At 41.4% G+C, this 25,754-nt stretch overlaps 1 protein-coding gene across 2 annotated transcripts in view; it reads right to left on the reverse strand.

Annotated features, from left to right (window-relative positions):
* Nucleotides 1-3,893: 3,893 nt before the first annotated feature.
* The window catches only part of CDK5RAP1 (CDK5 regulatory subunit associated protein 1), a 41,407-nt gene continuing 19,546 nt past the window's right edge, over nucleotides 3,894-25,754 (reverse strand). For both annotated transcript variants that reach the window (XM_036009725.1, XM_028524635.2), the window contains exons 8-14: nucleotides 20,803-21,033; nucleotides 20,468-20,565; nucleotides 19,517-19,572; nucleotides 17,730-17,860; nucleotides 14,230-14,379; nucleotides 8,892-9,032; nucleotides 3,894-4,168 (exon numbers count right to left, since the gene is read on the reverse strand). In XM_036009725.1, the coding sequence (XP_035865618.1) occupies nucleotides 4,079-4,168; nucleotides 8,892-9,032; nucleotides 14,230-14,379; nucleotides 17,730-17,860; nucleotides 19,517-19,572; nucleotides 20,468-20,565; nucleotides 20,803-21,033 (897 nt within the window). In that variant the 3' untranslated portion in view covers nucleotides 3,894-4,078. The remainder of the gene's footprint in view (nucleotides 4,169-8,891; nucleotides 9,033-14,229; nucleotides 14,380-17,729; nucleotides 17,861-19,516; nucleotides 19,573-20,467; nucleotides 20,566-20,802; nucleotides 21,034-25,754) is intronic.

Here is a 25,754-nt window from a genome sequence, read left to right on the forward strand (position 1 = left end):
CTAGTCAACTTCTAAGCTTAGTGGAAAGCTACAATAATCAAGACAATGTAGTATTGGCAAAGAATAGACCAACAGATGAAGAGGATAGAACAGAGAGCCCCCAAATACACCCACACAAATATTGGGTTGGCCAAAAAGTCCATATGGTTTTTTTCTGTAAAATATGACACATTTTTCATTTTCACTAATAACTTTATTGATTTGGATATTTTGAGTATGTTGGCTTATCTCCCTCTATTGGCTATTTTAGTGGGTAGAGGCCAGGGGTTTTGTTAAACATCTTCCAATGCAGAAGACAGTTCCACAGCAAAGAATTATTTGGCCAAAATATCAATAGTACCAAGAAACTTCACAAACCACTTTTGACATGTTTGATCAGTCACAGCATGTTTTCCATATACTGCACAAATCTTTTTTGATGTTTCACTTGACATTGTACAGAAAAAAATTAACTTTTTGGCCAACCCAATATAATCAACCAATCTTTGACAAACAAGCAAAGGTAGTACATGAGAAAAGATCATCTTTTCAACAAATAGTGCTGGAATAACTGGACATCCACATGCCAAAAAAAAAAAAAAAGTGAATCTAGGGACCTTTCATTTGTCACAAAGTTTAACTCATAATGGATTAAAGATCTACATGTAAAATGTAAAACTATGAAAATCTAAAGATATCATAGGAGAAAAGTCTCGATCATTTTTAGTTTGGCAATGGTTTTTTTTTTAGGTATAATCCAAAGCATAATCCAAGCAAGATATCATTAATAAATTTCACTTCATTAAAAACTTTGGCTCTCTGAAAGATACAGTTAAGAGAATGAGAAGATAAGCCACAATCCGGGAGAAAATATTTGCAAAAACACACATCTCATAAAGGACTGGTATTCAAAATATACAAGGAACTCTTAAAATTGAGCAGTAAGAAATTAAGAACCTGATTAGGAAGTGGACAAAGGATCAAAGCAGACACCTCACCAAAGAAGATACAAACACAGCAAATAAACATATGAAAATAAGCATCAAGGAACTATAAATAAAGCAGAAAGAATGAAATAATAAAGACTAGAGCAACCCAGGCTGGTGTGCCTCAGTGGATTGAGCACCAGCCTGCAAACCAAAAAATCACTTGATTCCCAGTCAGGGCACATGACTGGGCTGTGGGCAGGTCCCCAATTGGGGGAGTGCAAGAGACAACCAGTCCATGTTTCTCTCACACCTCGATGTTTTCCTACCCTTCTCCTTTCTTCCCATCTCTTCAAAAAAATTAAAATATTTTTAAAAATTTGATGAAAACAAAAGTTGGTTCCTTGAAAATTCACAAAATTTTAGCTAGACTGAAAAAGAAAAAAAGAGAGAAGACTCAAGTTATATAAATCAGAAATGAAAAAGGGAATATTACTAAGTATTACTACCAATCTTAGAGAAATAAAAAGATTATAAAAAATACTATGAACAGCCCTGGCTGGTGTAGCTCAGTGGACTGAGTACAGGCTATGAACCAAAGGGTCACCAGTTCAATTCCCAGTCAGGGCTGGGATGCAGGCCAGGTCTTTAGTGGGGGCCATGTGAGAGGCAACCACACATTGATGTTTCTCTTCCTCTTTCTTCTTCCCTTCCCCGCTTTCTAAAAATAAATAAATATTTTTAAAGAATATTAAGAACAATTATATGCCAACAAATTAAGATAACCTAATTGAAATGAACAAAGTCCTCAAAACGTACAAACTACCAAATCTGACTCAAGAAGAAATGGAAAATATAAGTAGACCTAGAACTAGTAAGAAGATTCAACTAATAAACAATAGATTCTATTAATAAGTAGTATTACATTGATTATATTTTACCATAAAAAAGGAATGAAGTAATGGCACATTATACAACATGGATAAACCCTGAAAACATTATGCTTAGTGTAAGAAGCCAAATATAAAGGCCACATATTACATGATCACATTTATATAAAATGTCCAGAACAGGCAAATCCAGGCACAGAGGTATAGTAATGTTTGCCAATGGATAGGGGGAGGGAAAAATGAGGAGAGATGCAGGATGACCACCAATGGATGTGGTGTTTCTTTTGGTGGAGATGAAAATGTTATAGAGTCAGACAGGGGCTATTTTGCACAACCTTGTGAATAGAGTAAAAGCACTGAATTGTACGTATTAAAATGGAAAAATTAATGCTATCTGAATTTTATTCTCAAGAAAAAGGGAGCCAGCCAAAGTGGTTACAGTAATATGAGACAATGTAGATTTCAAAACAAAAGATATTATGAGGGTTAAAGAAGGTCATTTAATAAAATCTCTCAGTCAAGGAACATAAAAATTCTAAATGTTTATTCATCTAATAACAGAGCCTCAGAATACATGAAGCAAAACATGAAAGAATGGCAAGAGGACAAGAAACAAATCCAAAATTATTTTTAAAAATGTCAATACCCCTCCCTCAATAGATACTTGATAGAAGAACTTGATACTAAGTAAGGATATTATAAACTTGTTCTGAATTGATTGGCATTTATAGAACACCCAACAACAGAAGAACACATATTCTTCTCCAGTATACACTGAATATCTACCAAGATAGATCGTATTCTGAGCCATTAAACAAGTTTCAATAAAGTCAAGTAATTAAAGTCATACAAAGGGGTTCTGGCCAAGATGGAGGCATAGGCAGAAACACTTCACTTCCTCACACAACCAAAAGAAGGATAACAACCAATTTAAAAACAAAAAAACAACTAGAGCTGCCAGAAAATCAAACTACATGGAAATCCAACCACCAAGGAGTTAAGAAACATTCATCCAGACTGGTAGGAGGGGTGGAGACGGGGACAGAGAGCACACGCGGCAAGGCAAAGCAGTGGACCACACAGGGATCCCACATTCACAAATGGGGGAGCAAGACACACCACGCAACCCAGGGTTTCAGTGCAGAAAACTAAAGTGGGGAAGGTGAAGAGCCACAACAAATGTTTCCCTCGGTAGAAGACGGACCTTGAGAGCAGAAACCAATCTTCCCAGGTCAAACCAATACCTGAGCAAGAGGTTCCCAGCCTGGGTTCCCAAAGGCATTCGCGCAGGTCAGTGGAGTTGAAGGAGATGAAGGGCAAACACATAATAAAAGCCTCAGAACATCCTAATATATAAGGTCACCTGTTTTAGAAGCAAAATTATTCAATGACTGCTCCCATTTGATAAGAATTTACTAATGTTCCATAGATAGTGCTAACTAAACTCTATGAATATAATCTCACTGGACTCCAGATGAGATAAACACTTTATTATTATACCCATGTTGCATGAGGAAACCCAACAACAGAAGAATAAAGTAACTACTCAGGTTCATACAACTCTTAAGCAATGGAGTGGGAAGTTGAACCAAAGTCCTTCTGACTCCAAATATTCCATGCTACCATCTTTTGGATTTTTTTCATGATACCCACAGAATGACACAATCTTAGTAGTGACTGGGCCAAGAATGAGTGTTCAAAGCCTACTAGTAGGTAATGATGTCTTCTAAAACTCCAAGTGCCGTCAGACCTGAAGGCAAAGAATGAACTGAGGCTAAAAAAGAGGTCCGTAAATGAAATCTTCAGGTAAAACATGAGAATAAAGTGAGGAGATCGCAGGTGAGTCAGTGTCATCAAACCAAAATGTTAGAAAGAGCTAAGGCAGTCTTTCCCAAGTAAATGGTTTTCTCCACCTTCCTCTCCCCTTCAGCCTCTAACTCCCAGGTAGGGCCCAGGGGAGAAAACCAGGAGGGTTAGCAGTGTCCACAGCAGAAACTGGGTTGGGAAACACTTAACACAGACACTCTATAGTCTAGAGAAAATCCCAGGAACACTAACCAAGGCAAAAACAATATAAATGTAGAGACAGAGAGACCACTTTAGTTTAGGTGAATTTAATGATTGTAAAGGCTGTTCATGCAGCAACAGAGATACATTTCCCATTTGACATAAAGTTGCTTCACCACTTGCAGCTTGTCTTCAGGGCGTCATTACCTCTTTCATTAGTGACCAGCCACACCTCCCTTCCTGCTGGGAAGGACGTCCACATCAGCTCTGAAGCCATCAGTCCGGGGAGCAGTGTGCTGAGGAGTCCCTCAGAGTGGTCCTGCAGAGAACGTGTCCTCTAAGTGTCTGAGAGCTGGCGGAGGTAATCTGAAAGAAAACCAGTCAGGAGAAGGCAAGGTAACCAGGACTGCACCACAGGGATATAATGTGGAGCCTCAGGAGGAGAGCCACCGGCAGGGACCTGTGGGAAAGGACAGGACAGCAGAGACTGCATGGTCCCTGTACGCACCCGACCCTGAGGGGAAAAGATGTCTGATGCAATGGTAATGCACATAATTAAAAAGCCCAAAGTCAGTCAGTCCCAAACAGCCACTTCTTCCTTTCCTCTTGGAACATGGGTCTTCCCCAGCACCAACCGTACAGGTTCAAGAGTGAGCTGCCCATCACAGACCCCGCACTCCTAGCTCCAATGGTAAGCTGTAATCCAGGCAGGACCTGTCAAATCCTTCCTTAGGATATTTATGGCCAAAATTTGGTGAGAACTATTCTCTTTCCCCTCTAATTGAGAACTAAAAGCATGTGACCCCAAAGGTACCAGCGGTTTAATTTCTTACCATGAGAACAAGTCACTCTATTAGTAAATATTTACTGAGTACAGATTCCAGGAATAGTCCCAGGTGCTAGAGATACTAAGATGAACAAAAGAGACATTTTCTCTGACCTCAAAGGAGCTTTCAGGAAAGACAAAACAAAAAAAGATGATAAATATGTAAAGAAGCACTCGAGGGTGATCTCAGGCACTGAAAAGAGCTCTGAAGATAAAATGGGCTAATGTGGTCAACAGTGACAAGAGCGAGGTGGAAGGAAGCTGCTCTAGCACCACAGTGGCCAGAGAAGGTCTCTCAAGGAGGTGACATTTGAGAGGACCTGACGCAGGGGTGTGCACCCTGAGGCCCTCAGGCCACATGTGGCCCAGGACAGCTATGAATACAACTCAACACAAAATTGTAAATTTACTTAAAACCTTTTTTAAAAGATTTTATTTTACTTATTATTAGAGAGAGGGGAAGCAAGGGAGAAAGAGAGAGACAAACATCAACATGCAGTTGCCTCCCACGCACTCCCCACCAGGGACCTGGCCCGCAACCCAGACATGTGTCCTGACTGGGAATCGAACTGGTGACCCTTTGGTTCGCAGGCTGGCATTCAATCCACGGAGCCACACCAGCCAGGGCTTAAAACCTTTTTCTGCTCATCAGTTTTCGTTAGTGTTTGTGTATTTAATGTGTGGCCCAAGACAACTCTTCTTCCAGTGTGGCCCAGAGACAGCAAAAGGTTAGACACTTCAGCAAGAATGCAGCCAGGCAAAGATCAACAGCCTCCCAAGCTACACAGCATGCACAATGTTCCTGACACTGACTAGGTTTGAGGGACAAAAAGAAGGCTACCACAGCTGGAGGAGAGGAAATAAGAAAAGTGGAGTAAAGGAGAGGTTGCAAAGGCAGCTGGGAAAATTCACACAATGCCTGGACGCCTTGCATTTCATGCTGGCTCAAATGAGAAGCCCGTGGAGGGTGTCCAGCAGAGGACTAAGTAAGCTGACTTATAAGGATAACACTGCCTATAGTAGGACAGATAGACTAGAGGAGGGCAAGAATGCAAGCAGGGAATATGAAGCCTCTGGAATTCTCATGCACGGCTGGTGGGAGTGTAAAACGGTACAATCAATCCGGCTACTTTATTAAATCGATTCAATTTTAAAACACAGAAGCAGAAGACCAGTGAAGAGCATACTACAGTGTCCCAGCCAAGAAGTGATGGTGGCTTGGAGATGGAAAAAAATGGTCAGGTTCAAGATGTATTCCGTAAGAGCTGAAACAGATGGACTGGATGGGAATATGAAGAGCAAGTATCTAGGATGATTCCTAAGTTTTTGGCTTCAGCAACTGAGTGGTGTCATTTACTGAGGTGGGGACAAAAACTGCAGGCAAGTGGGAAGAATTCATTCTATTTTGGCCACATTAACATTAAGATGCAGGACAGAAAGGAGATAAACGCAAAACTCTTGAGAAGACGGGGAGGGGCGGAAGAGAAGGCACAAGGAGCAGCACTGGCAGAAGATGCAGACGCTTCCTATACAGGGAGAAGCAAGCACAGAGCATGCCTGGGTAGAGACGTGAGTGAGCTGGTGGCCATAATGATGAGACACTGAGGTTTCGTCTGACTGTACCTATTTTCTCTGTAAAATACAAGGCAGACGCCAGCTGAGACTATGGTTTGGACAGGTAGATGAAGATTTAAAAAGAGAGGGGGAAAGTCAATTTACTAGGAAAACATCACAGGATCAGGACTTTGGAGTCATACTCAGTGCTCATTTGAGTTTTGTGGTCATGACTTTCAACTGAGTGCAGTCAGTTTACATGGGCCAGACTGTTACTTTCCCCCCAACACATCCCCTCTTCTTCCTCAGAAACAAGACACCCAATTTCTTTTTTAAAGGTTTTATTTGTTTATTTTTAGAGAGAGGGGAAAGGAGGAGAGAGAGGGAGAGAAACATCAATGTGTGATTGCCTCCCATGCACTCCCTATGGAGGACCTGGCCCACAACCCAGGCATGTGCCTTAACTGGGAATCGATCCAGTAACCCCTTGCTTCACAGGCCAGCACTCAATCCACTGAGCAACACCAGCCAGGGCGAAAACTCCCATTTTTAACTGGACACACGGTCATTCAGAATGAAGACCACATTTCTCAGATTCTTTGAAGCCTGGTGTGCTGTATTTCTATGGCAGAAGTAGTTTGTAGAACTTCTGTAGTATCCTGAAAGGTGGAGGGCATGCCCTTCTGCCCTTCCCTTTTCTTCTTCCTGCTACCAAGAATACGGACAGGTAGCTGGAGGAGCCATCTTGGACCATGAGGCAACCTTGAGAATGGAGGCCACACACACACAGAGAACAAAAACAGAAGGAGCCTGGACCCGTAATGATCGTGGAGCCATCACAATTTTCAGTCCTGGACTTCCCACATCTAGGTTCTTTTGAGAAAGAGAACTCTTACCTTATTTAAGCTACTATATTTTGAGTTTTCAATCACTATCATCTGGCCTAATCGATGTAATACAGATTAGCTTTGTGCTTCTCCCCAGCGATGTTCAGCTGATAGGGTGCAGATGCAGAGGAAGCAGGTAACTACTTTTACCAACACTAGAGTTTAGCCAAACTCAGCACCACAGAAGAGAGGGAGACAAGAAAGTGAAATTTATGAGGGAGTGGCCCTAGCGCAGCACAAAGACTTTAAGTGAAGTCAGTGAGAACAGCGGAGATGCACAACAAAGAGGATGAGCCAACAGACCCCTGGTGCCACAGCCCCACCTCCACTTGGATCATTCCACTAAATCTCACTTGAGGGGCTCATGACACTCGGGAATAAAAGACAGTACCGAGTAATACAGCATAACTCTCTACCTTTCTTAGCAAATGGAACTTTCCCATTTTAGAAAAGAATGTCATACTAACACGACAACCCAACCTGCCAATCTCATTCCTTTTTCCAAGTAACCCTTAGCTACAGTGTAAAGAAACTAGGAGGAGGTATGGGAAGGCAACTAAAAATCAAAGAAACAAACATTCAGAAGAGAGAGAAATAATAAGATTGTCAAAAAATAAGAGAACAAGTGGAGAAGCCTATGTCAGATTATTTCTAGATCAATCACATTGCTGCCTCATAGGAACTACTCTACCTAGGAAATTCCCAGGCGATGTTTAAAACACTCCCCAGGCAGAACAAGGACAGAAAGGAGTGGGATCACAAAGTCACCAACCAGCAAGTTGATTGTATTGTAAGTTTTTGTCAAATGGACAGAACAGAAAAGTTCTAAGTGTTGTTAAAAATTTCCACACCGATCCAAAAAACTGATGTGCCGGGATGGGGGTGGTGAGCCTCCCTCAGCTGCAAACTATGGACCATGGCTCCCATGACTCGAGAAGGAGGTGACAATAAGGCAAGTACAGAAAGCAGAGGAGAGAGTAATGCACTAAGAAATAGGTAAGAGAACAAAACACTCATCAACATAAGCAGAAAAAGAAATATCCTCTCTCTTCTGCAAATGCTCCAGAGCTCAGGGTTGGAGGAGCAGCTTTGCTCCTGCCTACCTCATCAGCACATGAGGACCAAAAGGGAAGGAAGACGGCAATAGCAGACCTGTGACAGTGTAAAAAGAAAAGGAGGAAAGAAGAAAGTGAAGGCAGGAGGGAAGACAGGATGACCATCCCCAGTGAAAGGGGGAAAAGAAGAAAGAGGAAATCCCAGTCATTTAGTTAGAGCTGCTAGTCCAGGGAAGGGACCCAGGAAACTGGAGCACACGTAGGTTAGGGATGCCTGAAGCATCAGAGACCTCGAAGGGCGTGCTAATCTGACAAAAATAACTATCAGCAAGGCTGAATGATACAATGGTTAAAAATGTGGACATAGAACTGGGGCTGCTTCAGTTCCAGTCCCTACTTGACCACTTGCTAGTTGTGTGACCCTGAGCTAACTACTTAAATTCCTGGTACTTCAGCGAACTATCAACTCACTAAAAAGCACTTGTGTATTTCCTGGCCTTTCAGCAGCAGGAAACTATATGCTACTATGTACTCCAACCTCACCACACTCCCAAAAAGAACCCCTGCAGGGTAGGGAAGAAGAAAAACAAGAAGACATTAGTTAAAAACAGTCTATTCAATTCAAGGTGTCCTTCCATTGTTCAGGTTGAGAAGAGATTTTTATTTTATTAAAGAATTTCTCCAGGAAAAAAATTTTGTTCCCTCAAATTATCCAATGCAACACCCCGTTTCACAGTGCAAGCCAAAAGCCCAAAAGGACATCTTACCTTCACCAGCACATAGTCCCCAGGCTGAGCTCTGACCCTGAGCCCAGAGTCAGTGGCATCCTCCATCTCTACATCAGGGAATATCACCTTAAGGTTTCCATCATTCCGGCCGCACAGGTCAGTGGCAGAGCGTTTACTGAGCTGCAAAAAGAACAAAAGAGACTCTATGAAACTGTGAGTCATCAGTCCTTGGAAGGCATAAATTATGCTCTGTGTCAGACCCCAAGGGTCTTACTCACAGAGCATTCCTTAACCAAGGAATCTCTGAGGAAGACTGTTGACCATTGCTCCACCAACAAGGGCAGTACATGGCACACAACAGAAATTCAATAAAGTTTCGCTGACCCTACATTAGTGAAATGACTCAATCAATGACTCTGATTACAAAATTCCCCTCAGCAGAAATGGACCCCCAAGAGGCCTGAAACCAAGGATATTTGGGTGATGCCTTTGGCAAAGCAACTTTCACCTTACCCAGCTTCACAGTAATAACTCAGGAATATTCTGGGGTTGTTTGGCCTGGGTTAGTTGCCCCTAAAGAATAGGCAGGCTTAAAATCAGAGTCTCCATCACAACATGCAGACAACAAAGTCAGGAGAATAGTAATACCAGAATGATGGAATTAACCAGTAGAATATACACAACTCTTTCTCTTACAGCCATGATGAAGTGACAAGAACCAAATTTATCTTCCAGCCTTATATAACCAGGAAACTGGACAAAAGGTATGAAATAACTATTTTCAGATGTTGGACAACAGAGATTGTGTAAGACTGTGATCCCCAAGAGAAGGGAGACAAATGAAATGAGTCCCTCAATTACCCCTGTGTGTTGCCAGGAGACACATGCTAGACAGAGTATGCAAAGCAGGGAGGAAAATCTCAAAACAGAGCATCGTGATTCTCTTTGATTGAGGGATCAGAGTACAGGGAGCCTGCATATCTAGAAATTGTGTAACAAGCTCTAGACAGGAGGGAGATAAGCAGAAAAAGAGCTATAAAAATGTGTAAAGGGATCTTTTGGATCTTTGCTAAATATTACTACTACATGCTTCTCTGTACAGGGAAACTCCATGAAGTTGGGCAAAGAAAGTATCTGGGAACTGTCCCCTGATCTGTTCCCAGAGCTAATTGCTCACACAGGGCTAGGAATCGCTTGATCTCCCACCAAACAGTCCTCATCGATTCCTCGGGATATGCAGTACTGACTACTGAAGAGCCACAAAGCAGTAATGAGGCTAAACTATTCCTACAATAAAAAAGTTTTTCTACTTCTGGTCAAGATGGCAGCATAGATAAACACAGCTTGCTTCCTAGCACAACTACATCAAAATCACAACTAAACTACAGAACCACTATCATTCAGAACTGTCAGAAATTGAGCTGAACAAAAGTCCTACAACTACAGAATTAAAGGACAAACTACATGGTGACTATTAGGAGAGGCAGAAACACAGAATGGGCTGGTCCCACACCCATGTCTGGTGGATAAAAACCGGGAAGGATATTTCAGGACCAAAGGGTCCCAGGTCCACAACAAGCCCTCCAGCCTAGGGTTCCAGTGCCAGGAAGATACATCTCTATTACTTCCAGCTATGAAAACCAGCAGGGATTGAGGCTTTGAAAGACAGAAAATGCTAGAATCCCTGAAAGTTCTTCTTAATGGGCCCACACACAGACTTACTCAGACTCACTCACTCTGAGCTCCAGCACAGGAGCAGCGGATTGAAAGGCACCAGAAATAAAAAGGGAGGAACTGAATTGTCCAGCATCAGGGTGAGAGCTGGGGGGCAGCTTTCCCCCAGACAAAAGTGTTGGCAGAAGCTACTGTTCCTTTTTTGAGCCCTCCCTACACAGAGCCACAGAGCTGGCAGGCAGGCTAGATACTGGAGATTCCATCAACCCAGCTCACCCTGTTTGTTCTACCCTGGTAATTCCCTGAGGCCCTGCCCCATTCAACATGTGAGCCAACCCAAGCTGTTTCTAGTGGCTTTTCCATACGAAATGCTTTGTCTTGGCCCATGCTTCAGACCTTCCTAAATTTTCTCAAACAAAAAACATCTGGCTTGAGCAAGCCCCATATCTCTCACTATGTCACCCCAGGCCCTGCACTAGCAGCAGGCAGCCTTGGTTCACAGCTTGGCCTCGTCTGGGCATCTCCAAGCCCAGCACAAGTAGCAGACATCTGCAGATCGCATTGTAGCTTATGCTCTGTGACCCAGGAAAGAACGCAGGCAGTGGCTGACCTTGAACATGCCAAGAGCAACCCAGGCTCAAGTACAATAGAAAAGTGTATACAACCCCACAGAGTGCATGCACCTCGAGTACCCTGCTTGGGCAATAGGAGAGGCTGTGCCACTGGGCCATACAGGACACCTAGTACATCAGGCCACTCTACCAGGCTTGGGAGACGTAGCAGCTCTACCTAGTACACAGAAACAAAATAGACACAGGGAGGCTGCCAAAATGAGAGGACAAAGAAACATGACCCAAATGAAAGAACAGAAGAAAACTCCAGAAAAAGAACTAAACATAATGGAGACAAGGAAGCTACTACATGCACAGTTCTAAACACTGGTGATAAGGATGCTCAATAAATTCAGGGGAAGAGCAGATGAACACAGAGAGAACTTCAACAGCATAAAAAAGGCTGAAGAAACCAAAAAAGAAAAGGAGCAGTATACACTAACTGAAATGAAGAACAATTTACAGGGAATCAACAGTAGATAGGATAAAGCTGAGAATCAAATCAGCAATTTGAAATATAAAGAAGCAAAAACAACCAATCAGAACAGCAAGAAGAAAAAAGAATCCAAAAAAAAAAAATGGAGATAGTGTAAGGAGCCTCTGGGACAAGTTCAAGTGTACCAACATTTGAATTATGGAGGTACCGGAAGAAGAGGAGAAAGAACAAGAAATTGGAAACCTATTTGAAAAAAATAATGAAAAACAACTTCCCCAACTAGGTGAAGGAAATAGACATATGAGTTCAGGAAGCACAGAGAGTCCTAAACAAGATGAACTCAAAGAGGCCCACAGCATAACACATCATAATAAAAACACCCAAGTTATAGACAAAGAGAGAATCTTAAAAGCAGCAAGAGAAAAGCAGTTAGTTACCTACAAGGGAGCCCCCATAAGACTGTCAGATTTCTCAAAAGAAACTTTGCAGGCCAGAAGAGAATGGCAAGAAATATCCAAATTGATGAAAAGCAAGGACCTACAACCAAGATTACTTTACCCAGCAAAGCTATCATTTACAATTGAAAGACAGATAAAAATCTTCCCAGACAAGAAAAAACTAAAGGAGTACATCACCACCAAACCAGCATTATATGAAATATTAAAGGGTCGCCTTTTAGAAGAGTAAAATAAAAAAATATGAGCAACAAAATGGCAACAAATATATATCTGTAAACAACTAAATCTAAAAAACAAATGAACAAGCAAAAGAGAAACAATCATAGATATAGAAAACATTTTGATGGCCTGGCTGGTGTGGCTCAGTGGATTGAGTGCTGACCTGGGAACCAAAGGGTCATCAGTTCGATTCCTAGTCAGGGCACATGCCTGGGTTGCAGGCCAGGTTCCCAGATGGGGGCACATGAAAGGCAACTAAACATTGATGTTTCTCTCACTCTCTTTCTCCTTCCCTTCCCCTCTCTCTAAAAATAAATAAATAAAATCTTAAAAAAAAAAGAAAACATTTTGATGGCTGCCAGATGGGAGGGTTTGGGGAGTTGGACAAAATAGATAAAGGGATTAAGAAGTACAAATTGGTAGTTATAGAATAGTCATGGGGATATAAAGTATAGCATAAGAAACAGAGTAGCCAAAGAACACATATGCATGACCCATAGACATGGGCAACGGGGTAGAGATTGCCTGAGGGAGTGGGGGTGGGGAGCTGGGTGGAGGAGGGCAAAAGGAGAAAAATTGGGACAACTGCAATAGCATAATCAATAAAATATAATTTAAAGAAAAGAAAGAATTATCCATTATTCATTGAATTGCCTACATACCTTTGCCAAAAGTCAGTTGGTCATAAATTGTACACTTTAAAATGATTAAAATGGTGAATTTTACGTTATGTGAACTTTGTCTTAATAAAATAATCCATCTTTAAAAAAAAACAAAATGCTTTTCTAACAAAGCTTAAAAACAAGCCTTGAGCCCTGGCTGGTGTGGCTTGGTGGACTGAGCATAGGCCTGTGAACCAAAGGGTTACAGTTCAATTCCCAGTCAGGGGACATGCCTGGGTTTAAGGCCTGGTCACCAGTAGGAGGCGCTCAATAGGCAACCACACAAGCCTTGAAAGGATCAAACTGAACTATAACATCACTGCCTGTTAAAACAAAGCAAAATACAGACACTCAAACATGAACACTGCAATGTCCAACATCTGATCAAAAATCACTAAAAATGCCCAGGAGCAGAAAAATGTGACCCATAATCAGGAGAGAAATCAGTCAATAGAAACAGACCAACAAAGTTCTGATCAAGATGGCAGAGTAGGTAAACGCTATGGGCACCTCCTCCCACAACACCACCAAGTTACAGGAAATTAGCCCTGGCTGGTGTGGCTCAGTTGGTTGGAATGTCGTCCCATGAACTGAGAGGTTGCAGGTCCGATTCCCAGTCAGGGCACATGCCTAGATTGTGGGTTCAGTCTCTGGTTGGGGCATGTATAAGAAACAACCCATCTATGTCACATTGATATTCCTCTCTTTCTCTCTCCCTCCCTTCCCCTCTCTCTAAAATCAATAAGCTTGTCCTTGGGTGGAGTTCCAGAAAGATGAAGCAAACTTTTCCCTAATGCTTTCACTACTAAGTACAAAAATTTCCTTCAGGAACAAATGGGGAAATCAAGGCATTCTAAGATAAAGGAAAACAAAGGGAAGCTGCTGCCAGAGTGGTTCAAGGAAGTTCCCTAAATAGAAAGGAAAGAATAAAAGAAGGAACCCTGGAACATCAGAAAGGGAAAATAAACACAATGACATGATTACATAGAAAATCCCAAGAAAACTACCAAAAAAACTCCTGGACCTATTAAGTGAATCCAGCAAGGTCAAAGGATGTAAGATAAACATACAAAATTCAATTTTTCTATATGCTAGCAATGAACACATGGAGACTTGAAATTAAAAACAACAGTAATTACAATAGCTAAAAAAAACCACTCTGAAATATTTAAGTGTAAATCTAACAAAACATGTACAGAATCTGTACACTGAAAACCACAAAAACCAGTAGAAGGAATCAAAGAAGATCTAAATAAAGGGAGACATATTGTGACCCAAAAAAACAAATAAAATATATGTATATACATATGGTCTCACCCCCTCCACCAGCACCAGCTGGGTGCAACCCACAGAAGTCTTGTTGGCTTTTGTTGCTTCTTCTCGGAAGACAGTGATAAGTTCCTGCAAACGCCTTAATTTTACCTCTTCTAGGACATCATCCTTCAGCCTGTGATATGCCCGTGTCTTCTATAAAAAAGAAAAAGCGAGAGAGAGAGACAGAGGTCACCAAAGACCTATAGAATCCATCCTCAGGGACTGAGGGGACCATGCCCATTCCACCTGCAAGTTACAGGCATGGGCACAGGAACCCAAGCCACACCCCTAGGGTTCTCCAGTTCTGAGAGCCTTCGAAGAGAAAAAGGTAGCTATGCAGTGAAGTCACCATTTTTGCAAGGGCTAAATTCTAAACTTAGCACATGAAAATCATAGGCTCAAAATTGTTCTTGATATTTTCATAGAATGTCCTAAGGATAAAGGTTACATTTGTACATATAACTAAGTAACACATGTACCAGGTTACTACTCAGCCACAAGGTGCAAAGCAGCCTAAATGTTTATCAATAGGTAACTAGTAAGACAAATTATCGTTTATTTACACAACAGAATATCACATAGCTGTTAAAAAGAATGATAGCTTTATATATACTGATACTATTGGTCTCCAAAATACACCCTTAACAGAAATAAGGTACAAATGAAGCTGTATAATAACTTTGGTGTAGAAAAATACATATAAGTATGTTTTAAATACATGAAATATTTCTGGAAGGTTGCAGAAGAAATTGTTAAGAGCAGCTGCCTTCAGGGAAGGAACTGAAAAACTAAGCTATCTGGGAAGAAGCAAGAACTTCTCACTGCCTATGATTTTGACCTTTTGAATTTTAATACCATAAGCATGTATTACCTTGTCCAAAAAAAAAAATTTTCCTTGAAAAACCTTCACATCATCCAACACCAAGGTATGCACACATGTTTATGCAGACGCACACACAAGCTCATAACACAGCTGGGGAACCACTGGGCTAAACATAAGCATGGAATAAGAGAAAAACCAATAAACCAAAGTCTGGACATTCAAACCAATCTGCCTCTGAGAGAACTACGAAATCCACAGAGGCAAATGGAGAATAATAGTAGAGAATCCTAAAACAGAATTCGCTTACAGGGTTTAACTCTACTGTCTTATTATTAGCAACAACTTGCCACTATTATACACTTACCATTACAAAGCACCATTCTAAGTGCTTTATACATACTATCTTATTTAATCCTCAAAACAATGTAAGGTTGGTACAGTGTTATCCCCATTTCACAAATGAAGAAACCAAGGACCCTTCCCAAGGTCACATCGTTATATGAGAAAAGAGCAATTTAAGTGTTTAGTCTCATTCACTAAGCTACTTTATTAAGTCTCTATAACCTTAACCCTAACCTAGGAATTAGACCCCAAAGTGAACACATAATGGGGTACAGCCAGGGCCCCCCAATGGGGGATCTGTAATGGGGTCCAGAACTTGGGGCATGGGGAAATATGGGATATCCCCACCCCCACAAGTCTGGCTGGGGGGTGAGATACATGGAGCAGGGCCATTGAGTTATTTTACATATCAATAACAGCAGGATAGCCTCATACCTCATATGCAAAAAGTTATTTTGCATATCAACAAGTTACAGTGCCTGTGTGAGAGCTTGGAGATGGCTCGCTCTGCCATGGGGCCACACCTGCCTGGGTTTACTATGGCATCCAAGAAAAGCTGAAAAATGTAGGAGTGCTGGCAGATGTAGCCCATTGTGGGAAGAGTTGGAAATGGGGTTACAGAGAAAGATTCGTGCTGGGAATTAAACCTAGGCTCAGCAGCCATGCTGGGGTCTTATCCACGTAGTTTTCAGAGAGGAGGGGGGCTTCCTTGACCACAGGGCTTAGGAAGAAGGAAAGCAAGATGTAGCAGCCATGCAGAGCTCTCTCTTAGCAGTTTAAAAGAAAGCAGAAAGACAATGCAAGACTAGGGACAGGAACAATATAGAACTAGATGGGAAGGACAATGTGAGACCATGCGGGAAGAAAAACAGTGAAAGGACTCTTGCTGGTGGGCTATGAGAAGGTGCCACCTGGTTTTGGACTAAGAACTGGAGATTGCAGCAACCCAGCTGATGGTGCTGGGGACTGCAGGAGACCTGCCCAGTGGAGCACAGTTACTGGGAGGAACCGGGAGTCTAGCCGAGCTATGGACTTCTATTCCTTTTTCCTGAGATGTGGTACCCCTGACTGACCTGGTTGGGCAAAGTGGGGAAGGCAGTACTGTGTATGTGGGTGTTTTAAGGGACTTTGGGGTTTTAACAGCAACATTCTGCCATTACCTGTGTAACTTTTGAATAAATAGTTCCTTTCCTTTTTACCAAACTCTGGCATTGAGAGCCACAATTCCTAAGGGCGGCAGGCAAGACAAACCTGACCAGAATGACCCCAGGGGACAGGGCTTGTTTTTGGCAGACAGTAGCTGGGCCCCCCATAGGTTCATTCTGTAACAGTCATATTCACTGCCCATAGAATAGACTTCCATAACACAATGAAAACCCATTTCCCAAATCTAGCATTTATAAAGAACTCCTATGGTATGTTTGGGTGGAAAAGAAGCAAAATAGAACCTAATAGCTCCTCTGAAGCTTTGTCCCTGAAATAATTTTGTAAGAGACATGAATATACACATTGGCCCACTTACACTGCCTGTAGAGCACTAGGCAGTGAGCTTTAAAAGACATGAATTAGCTTGATTGATGACCACTGAGTTGACAGTGGCTCAGGTCAGGTTCATTCAACCATCAGTCAGCTTTTCTGAGCCCCTGACCACAGAAGCTTCTCAGCCTCCAGTCCAAACACAAAGCAAATTCCCCGCAGGGTGACTTTGGGGTAAAACAATGACCTACGCAATTCATCCCTACCACCAAGAAAATGGCAGCGGACCAGGACTATCCCCTCTCTTCAGGATACAGGACACAAGACACAGGATAAACATACAAAACTCTTCATCTCCTTCTGCATTGTCTACCTGGGAATCTGTTATAGGAGAAACTCCAAAGTGGGCACAGGTGATTTCACTTGGCCTAGAAAAATGGAAACTAAAAATAGCTGAGGATGGCTGGGGGGTGACAAGGAACCCCTGTGAAACAAATCACGTCTGTAAGCCAGAAAAGAAGTTCTGCTTGTTTAGAAATGATTTTAGATTTCTTGTAAAGAGAATGTCTCCCCTTCCACCTTTCAAATTCTAAACAACCTAAACATAACTTAAAATATTCTAATAAAGAGAAATTTTGGCACAGGTAATTATTTTCATCACCAATTGCTGAATTATGTAAAACAGCAGACTGGTTGATTAGATAAAACAGAGAAATGAATGATAAGATCCTTGTGGTTTCTCAAGGACTGCCTTGCTGCCTGACTGACTTTTCTTCCCCATTTTCTACAGTCAGCCCCAAACTGGTCAGGAATGAGGTCAGTCTCAGGACAGAAGTAGCTCCTCCCCCAATCCCGAGCTCACCTGTCTCATGCTGTAGGCAAAGAGGAAGCCCATGTTGTACTGAACTTCCTGAAGCAAAGACACTGTCTGGAGGTGATCTTCCTCTGTCTCACCACAAAAGCCAGCAATGAAATCACTGCTGAGGCTCACACCTGCAACACACAACAAAGGACAAAGGGCAGCACGTCCCTGCTGCTTACTGGATTCAAGAGAGGCCTTTGGCACCTGTGGGCTACAGAGGGAGGGACCACGATTGTAAGGCATTTCCTGGAGCTATTCAGCCCATGCACAAGCGGTCAAAGCAAAAGGGATAGGCCTGTTTCCTTACAAAGTTCCCATCCAGAGCCTGTCTTCTCAGTCTAAGCTCCACTCAGTACTAAAAAAAGTACTTTCACTTCAAATGTGGGAGTTAGGAACCCAGTAGGAGTCGACATTTTCAAACTGGTCCTGCTTTTACTGGTAAAACCCTTGCAGTGCCCCCATACAAATATACTTTTGAAGTCAGCTTAACACAATGTTCATTTAAAATAGTAACAATAGCCCTGGCTGGTGTGGCTCAATGGATTGAGCCCCAACCTGAGAACCAAAGAGTCGCCGGTTGGATTCCAAGTCAGGGCACCTGCCTGGATTGCAGGCCAGGTCCCCGGTAGGGGGCACATGAGAGGCAACCACACACTGATGACTCTCTCCCTCTCTCCCTCCCTTCTCCTAAAAAAATTAATAAAATCTTTTAAAGAAATAAAATAGTAACAATAACTATTTACTGAATACTTACTAAGTACTATACCATCTATTTAACTTAACCTATTTAATTATCCCAATAATCCAATGAGGTGAATACTATTAACTGCATTTTGTGAATGAGGAAACTGCAGCCTAGAGAACCTCTACACTATCCTGTCTCATCAGAATGTAAGTATTTTTTTAAGATTTTATTTATTTATTTTTAGAGAGGGAAGGGAGGGAGAAAGAGAGAGAGAAACATCAATATGCGGCTGCTGGGTGTTATGGCCTGCAACCTAGGCATGTGCCCTAGCTGGGAATCGAACCTGCGACACTTTGGTTCGCAGCCCATGTTCAATCCACTGAGCTACGCCAGCCAGGGCAAAATGTAAGTATTTACACATAATACAAGTTATAATACTTAGAAATTTGGAAAAAAATATGTAGACATTGCCAACCAAATCTAAACTAAAGCATAAGGATCCAACCTTTTGGCGTCTCTGGGCCATACTGAAAAACAGTTGTCTAAGGCCACACATTAAATACATTGCAACATGTAATCACATAAAAATCTAATAATGTTTTAAGTAAATTTACAATTTTGTGTTAGGCCGCATTCATAGCCATCCTGGGCCATATGCAGCCCGTGGGCCACAGGCTGGGCACCCCTGGCAGAGTAATTTTATTAGGAGGAAAGGAAAAGGGTTAAGATAAGTAGGAAAGGAATTACCACTAATACACACTTTTAAAGATATCAATTGCCCCCAAATCAGAACTAATTTAGACCATATATAACTTTGCTAACAAGAAAAAACAAGGTCTCTCCCATATGCTCAGAAACGCAAAAACTATAGAAAATGAATCTCTTTAGCCTTGAAGCCACAAGCTGGTCCACACCTCTTGAGTATTTCTAGCAAGACCAAAATATTTTAAAAATCAGGAATTGAAAAAAGAAAGAGACAGAAATGAGGAGGAGCAAAAGCAGTGTGAGCGGGGTCACAAGGCGCTGCCACAGGTGCTGCCCGTGTCTGACAGCGACTGCGGTCACTATGACGTGCCCAGCAGAATGCATTCTGTAAATGTACCTGGAATAGACTTTCTGATATGATGAATTAACTCCACATAAGCTTCTCTCGAATAGCTGCAATAAAGAGCAAAAAGACTTAGATGAATCAATCTTCTTTCAATGAATTCTATAAAAGGGTAACACTATGAATGACCACATGTAATCACTTTCTCACCCACCATAGGTTACAGTATCCAAAAAATCTCTTATGAATCAAATCCTATACTGTAACATAGGCCCTAACTAGGGCCTATGAATTTTTAGTTCAAGAACATAAATTATTTTAAGTAACCTTCTGTACTTAACTAATAATGAAGACAGATTAAATATTTAAAAGGATCTCTAAAACTCTTTGTCAATGTCAAAAACAAGGCAAAACACTAACTCCATATGGCTTGCCATCTGTCACATTTTTTCAGTCTTATCTCTGCAATATTTATTCTTCCCAAAGTGAACACATAGAGTGTACACTTAAATTCCAAGATCTAAAAAACTTCAATGTTAAAAGCTAAAGGATTGCCCTGTCCAGTGTGGCTCAGTGGGTTGAGTGCCAGCCTGCAAACTGAAAGGTCACTAGTTCAATTCCCAGTCAAGGCATATGTCTGAGTTGCAAGCCAGATCCCCAGCTGAGGGTGTACAAGAGGCAAACAACTTATGCATCTATCTCTTTCTCCCTCCCTTCTCCTCTAAAAAAATAAATAAAATCTTTTTTTAATTGCTTTTAAAAAAAGCTAAAAGGATTAAAATCTCAGAGTGTGCCACATAGTAGGTGCTTAATAAAAAGCATGCTAAACAAATGAAATGAGTGATCCAGTCCTTAATCTATACTTACAATATCCATGGGTTTATTCATATAACACATATTTATTGAACGACTACTATTTGCCACATATTATGCTAAAAATTTAGACACTGGTTCTTAAGGAGACATTGAAAGGTATGGGATACCCCCTCCCCAAGCAAATCTGACCCTCTCCGCATGGCTTCCAGTACACGGCTACTTCCACTCTGGGCTGGTAGGTGGATCTGTTTACAGATGTTGTCTCTCTCATGAATCAGCTGCAGAACCTGATCAAATAGAATACATTAAAGGTCATCAAAGTCTCACCAAAGAATCTTGCAGAAAGGAATACCACCCCCACTATTCTCTGCCAAAGTTAATTTTCAAGTAATTAAGAGGCTAATTAAACTAAACACATGAATTACCTAAATCCTTCACTTTGCTCAAATCATGTTCAGTCTGCCCCAGACAGAAATGCTTAAGGATACCGATACCAGTTTGTATCGTTAACTGTCAATACTTACCTCATCAGGAAAATCCTTGGGGTGAGGAGAGGTAAAGCGGATCCTCATTTCAGGATCTATTCTGGAGACCTGATCCAGAAGGTGCGAAAAACGAAGGCCCCCTTGCTTGGTTTTATAGTTGGCAGAGAAGCCACGGCTGAGGTTGGTGGACACCACACTGTTGAACTGGACCTCTGAATTGTCCCGAAAACTATTAACATTCTGACCAAGTAGCGTCACTTCTTTCAGCCCCTGTAAAGGAGGAAATGAATATATTGAAAGCAATTTAAAAACTAGTTTGGTCATTTCATGCCAAATCACTAATTAAAATTAGTGGAACCTAACAAGAGCCATCCATAAACATGTTCTGTCTTTAACCCAATAATTTCATGCTTGGGCATCTTGTGTGAAGACTGAACTTCAGAATAAAATCTTATGTAAACATTAATTTTCAAAACATTTTTTAGAGTAGCAAAACCCTAGATGCACACTGAATGTCAATAATGGTTAATTCATAACACCCTAAATCAAATTAATTAAATGCAATGTGGATCCTGGATTGGATCCTGAAAAAGAAAAAAGACATTAGTAGGGAAACTGGCAAAATCAGAAAAAATGTCTGAAATTAGCTAATAGTAATGTACCAACATGTAGTTCTTTTTAGTTTTGACAAGAGTACCAAAGTTAAGTGGTAAGATGTTAACATTTAGAGGTAACTCCATCTTTGCAACTTTTGGGTAAATTTAAAGTTATGCCAAAACAGAAAGTTTATAAAAACAAACAAAGCAGGATATAAAACTAAGTAAAATACACACACATATAAAAAGACATAGCAATCAAATGCAAAAAGAATGACAAGACAAGTAAGAAAATTTAAAGATGAGTGGGCTAGGATTAAGATAATATTTAGCAATTTTTGTTAATCTTGTTAGAAGAATTAATGGTACTGAAAATTTCCTTATTTTTTAGACATGCATTATGTAAGAGTGAAATGTCATGCTATACTTTGAAATACTATACAAACAAAAAATAGATAAAGCAAATATGGCAAAATGTAACAATTATTAAATTCAAGTAGGGAAGAGGGATCAAAATACTATTCTCTTTCCTGTGTATTTCAATTTTTTTATATAAAAAAATAACAGAGGCATTAAAAAGACTGCTTATTTAAATGACTTCCAACCAATAACCATTGTTTGAATGAATAAACAACATTCTGTTAAAGCAGCAATTTTCAACCAGTATCCCCCAAGATTTGTTTTTTTTTAAAGAATTTATTTATTTATTTTTAGAGAGAGGGGAAGGATGGGAGAGAAGAAAAGAAGGAAACATCAATGTGTGGTTGCCTTTTGCACGCCCCCTACTGGGGACCTGGCCTGCAATCCAGGCATGTGCCCTTGACTGGGAATCACACTGGAGACCCTTTGCTTTGCAGGCAGGCCCATGCTCAATCCACTGAGCTACACCAGCCAGGGCTGCCACAAGAATTTTTAAAACATGCAATACCAGACTATTTAGTCAGGGACACTAACCTCTTTTACCTTAGATTGTCAAATTAAAAAATGACAACAGCCAACACAATAGTCATCCAATGTGAATGAATCAAAAGTATATTTTTGTCTTTTTTTGTCAGATCAGCAAAAAAATAATATTTTTCGGTGAGCCACAGAATTTTAGTAATTAGTTTATGTGTGCCAGAGATTAAAATGTTTGAATCGCTATGTTAAAGGAATGATATCCTATTCTCTTTGCAACTGTAGTCTAAAAATTAAATGAAAGAAACATCTTTTAAAAAGTTGCTCTACAAGTAAAATAAGTAAGTGACTAACAGATACTTTAAAACACAACACAGAATCATAATTTTTCACCGGTCAGTAGGCTTTGAATTCACTAAGATTCACCTTAATGTTAAGGTCCTCCTTTTATATGCAAACACCTTAGAAAGGTCAGGGAGTTTTTGCCATCACCTCAACCTACTTACACAGAATGTCTCTATGCTGAGAGAGTGAGTTTTGGTACTGTGAGGGAGGTGGAAAGAGAGAGGAAGGAGACAATTTAGACCAGGAAGCACTTGCAGAAGTAGACTATGGAGACTATCTCACAGTACCTGTGTGAGCAGCCAGGGACCAAACCAGGAAACTGAGAATCTGGGGATAGAGGAAAAAGAAAAGAGCATTGCTAGAGAGTAATAACAAAGGTATCCCTGATGGGTGTGGCTGAGCTGGCTGGGGGTCCTCCCATAAAGTGAAAGGTCGCCAGTTCGATTCCTGGTCAGGGCACATGCCTGGGTTGCCAGTTTAGTCCCCAGCTGGGGTGCGTACAAGAGATAATCGATTAATGTTTCTTTTCCTCTCTTCTTTCCCCTCTCTCTAAAAATAAATAAATAGCCCTAGCTGGTATAGCTCAGTGGATTGAGTGTGGGCTCTAGACCAAAGAGTCTCCAGTTCAATTCCTAGTCAAGGCACATGCCTGGGTCGCAAGCCAGGTCCCCGTGGGGGCCAAGTGAGAGGCAACGACACATTGATGTTTCTCTCCCTTTCTCCCTCCCTTCTCCTCTCTCTAAAAAAATAAGTAAATAAAATCTTTTAAAAACAAATAAATAAAATATTTAAAACAGGAGAAAAAAAGGACAAAGGCAAGCTGCTAACTTAAAACTGAAGCAGGAGCTATCCTCCCTTGGCTCCTAAGCCAAGCAAGCAGGGAAGTAGGGAAACTATAGCAAAAGAAAAGCTCCACATTCCCACCTACTGTCCTATTCTGCACGGCTAGAAGATTCAGGCCTAGGGGTAAGGAGAGACCTCAAGGGCTCAAGGGACCAGCTCCCAATAGGAGGAATGCACTAGGTGTCTCCCCCCTCTAGCCCCTGCTCTGATTTGCCACCCTCAACTATTCTCGGTGAGTTGGCCCATGATAAAATGAACAAGAGATTTAGGAGGTTTCCCTAGAATAGACAGACTAATAAAATAAATCATTCCGTAAAAAAATTACTCTGTGCCAGATAGTTTAAAAACATTTAAACTACCAACTACCATATCCTCCCAATAACAATCCTTCTAATAACCTGCCAGTGAAGGTATTATTTTATTCTCTTTCATGGATGCAGGAAGTGTTTCAAAGGAAGAAGTTAAAAGACCAGTTCCAGGGCACCAAGCCAGAAGAGGGTGGAGCCAGAATTCATACACAATCATCTGATTCTATGCTCATCCTCTCACACTCTCTCCATTCTACTGTGCTGCCTCCTAAGCAAACTTCACAGCAGATCTGCCTATAATTTGTGGGTAGCAAATTGATGAGGATCCCAGCTCCTGAGGTCTGCAGTATTATAGATGAGATAAGACACATTCACACGGACTACCAAGTCCTGTGGAGGAAAAGGGATGGTGCAGCTTCTCTCTTAAGGGGAGAGCACCTCAACCCTTGCCTTGACAAGCTTTTATTGGGTTCAATTTGCATAGGAATACAGGGTGTATATGTAAAACTTATCAATCATTGTCAGGCAGAAATGATTAAACAACAGATAACATTCAAAGAACTCTGAGGGCTTATTCTGAGTCAGGGTCAGATAGTTAAAGGGCCATAAAACTATGGGGAACAAACTCACTTCCTGCTTGGACCCTTATCATTTAAATTGAGGGTATCAGCAAAGTAGGTTTCATAAGATTTTATGCATTCTTTCTCTGGCCTGATTGCCCTGGGGAACCCGCCCTTTTCAGCACAGGGCCACATCCACCTCCATCATTGTTTCAGGCTTAAGTCAGGCAGGGGAACTAAGGCAGCCAAGAGATTAGAAGACTTCTTGCAGACAGAATGAGCACTCAAGCTATGTCAAAGCCGAGGGGTGAGGGTCCATCACCCCCTTTTTCTATAGCCCCCCAAGTCCTTCCGGGGGGGGGAGGGGAGGCCTTTGTGACCGTGCCTGTCTTAGGTCATCCCTCTTTTAAGGAATCTTACCCAGCATTGGCTAACCAGTCATTCCCCTGGGGCCAAGCAGGGTGAAGAGAAAGGGGGCAGAGGTGGTGCCCCTACAAGATAAGCTTTGTCTCCTAAGTGGCTTGTGGTCCCAAGATCCTTTACTCAGCCTTAACCACAGGGGATTACAGCTTCTAAAACCAGGCAGGGCAGTTCCCAACATCTCTCCTCCCCCCCCCTTTTTTTTTTGTAAAATCAATTGTGGTTGTTAAGCCTGTGAAACCTACTATTTGCTGTTCCAAATTCGATCTCAAGAAAACCACCTCCATATATATCGTAAAGCACAAATAAGAATTAAGACAAAGAGGCATCCAAGGGCTGCCATGACCCAAACTCATAAATTCAGTCCATTGAACCAGTTTTAGGGTTCAGCCATTGTAGATTATTGTGGAGGGTCTGGAACAGTTTTTGTTCGATAAGGCCTTTACTCTTTTGGCTGGCAGCCAGACAGGACCTGTAGGGATGGAAACACACACATACCCTCTTACCCTTGTTACGAGATCTACAGGGCCCTGCCGAGAGCCATCTCCCAGTGGATCTCTATATAAACCTGAGGATAAGATGACTTTGGCTCTTTCTTCTGAAAATGCTCAATTGGAATACAAAGTGATTCATCACAATTTGGAAAATTATATGTAAACATGGCTAACATAATCAAATTTTGGGAGACAACTCATGGCTCCCCCTTTTTTGTTTTTTAAGATTTTGAAAAGTATAACGAGCCCATTCTACAATTGCCTGACCAGTTGAATTGTAAGGTATTTCTGTTTTATGTTGGTATTCCAACGCTGAAGAAAAACCTGAGTAGAACAGGCAAGGTATCCAGGGCCATTATCAGTTTTAATTTGCTGAGACCGTCCTAAATGACTAAAGGCCTCAGCAAACCAAAGATGTACAGCCAGGTTTTTCTTTCTGGCCAGGTGTGGTTCTAAACTAGTACAGCTTTGAGATAGCACAAGCTGCAAAACTAGAAAGCTGTCCTCACCCTTCCACAAACCCACTCT

This window comes from Phyllostomus discolor, chromosome 9 (genome assembly GCF_004126475.2).
Source record: "Phyllostomus discolor isolate MPI-MPIP mPhyDis1 chromosome 9, mPhyDis1.pri.v3, whole genome shotgun sequence".
NCBI classification, from domain to species: domain Eukaryota; kingdom Metazoa; phylum Chordata; class Mammalia; order Chiroptera; family Phyllostomidae; genus Phyllostomus; species Phyllostomus discolor.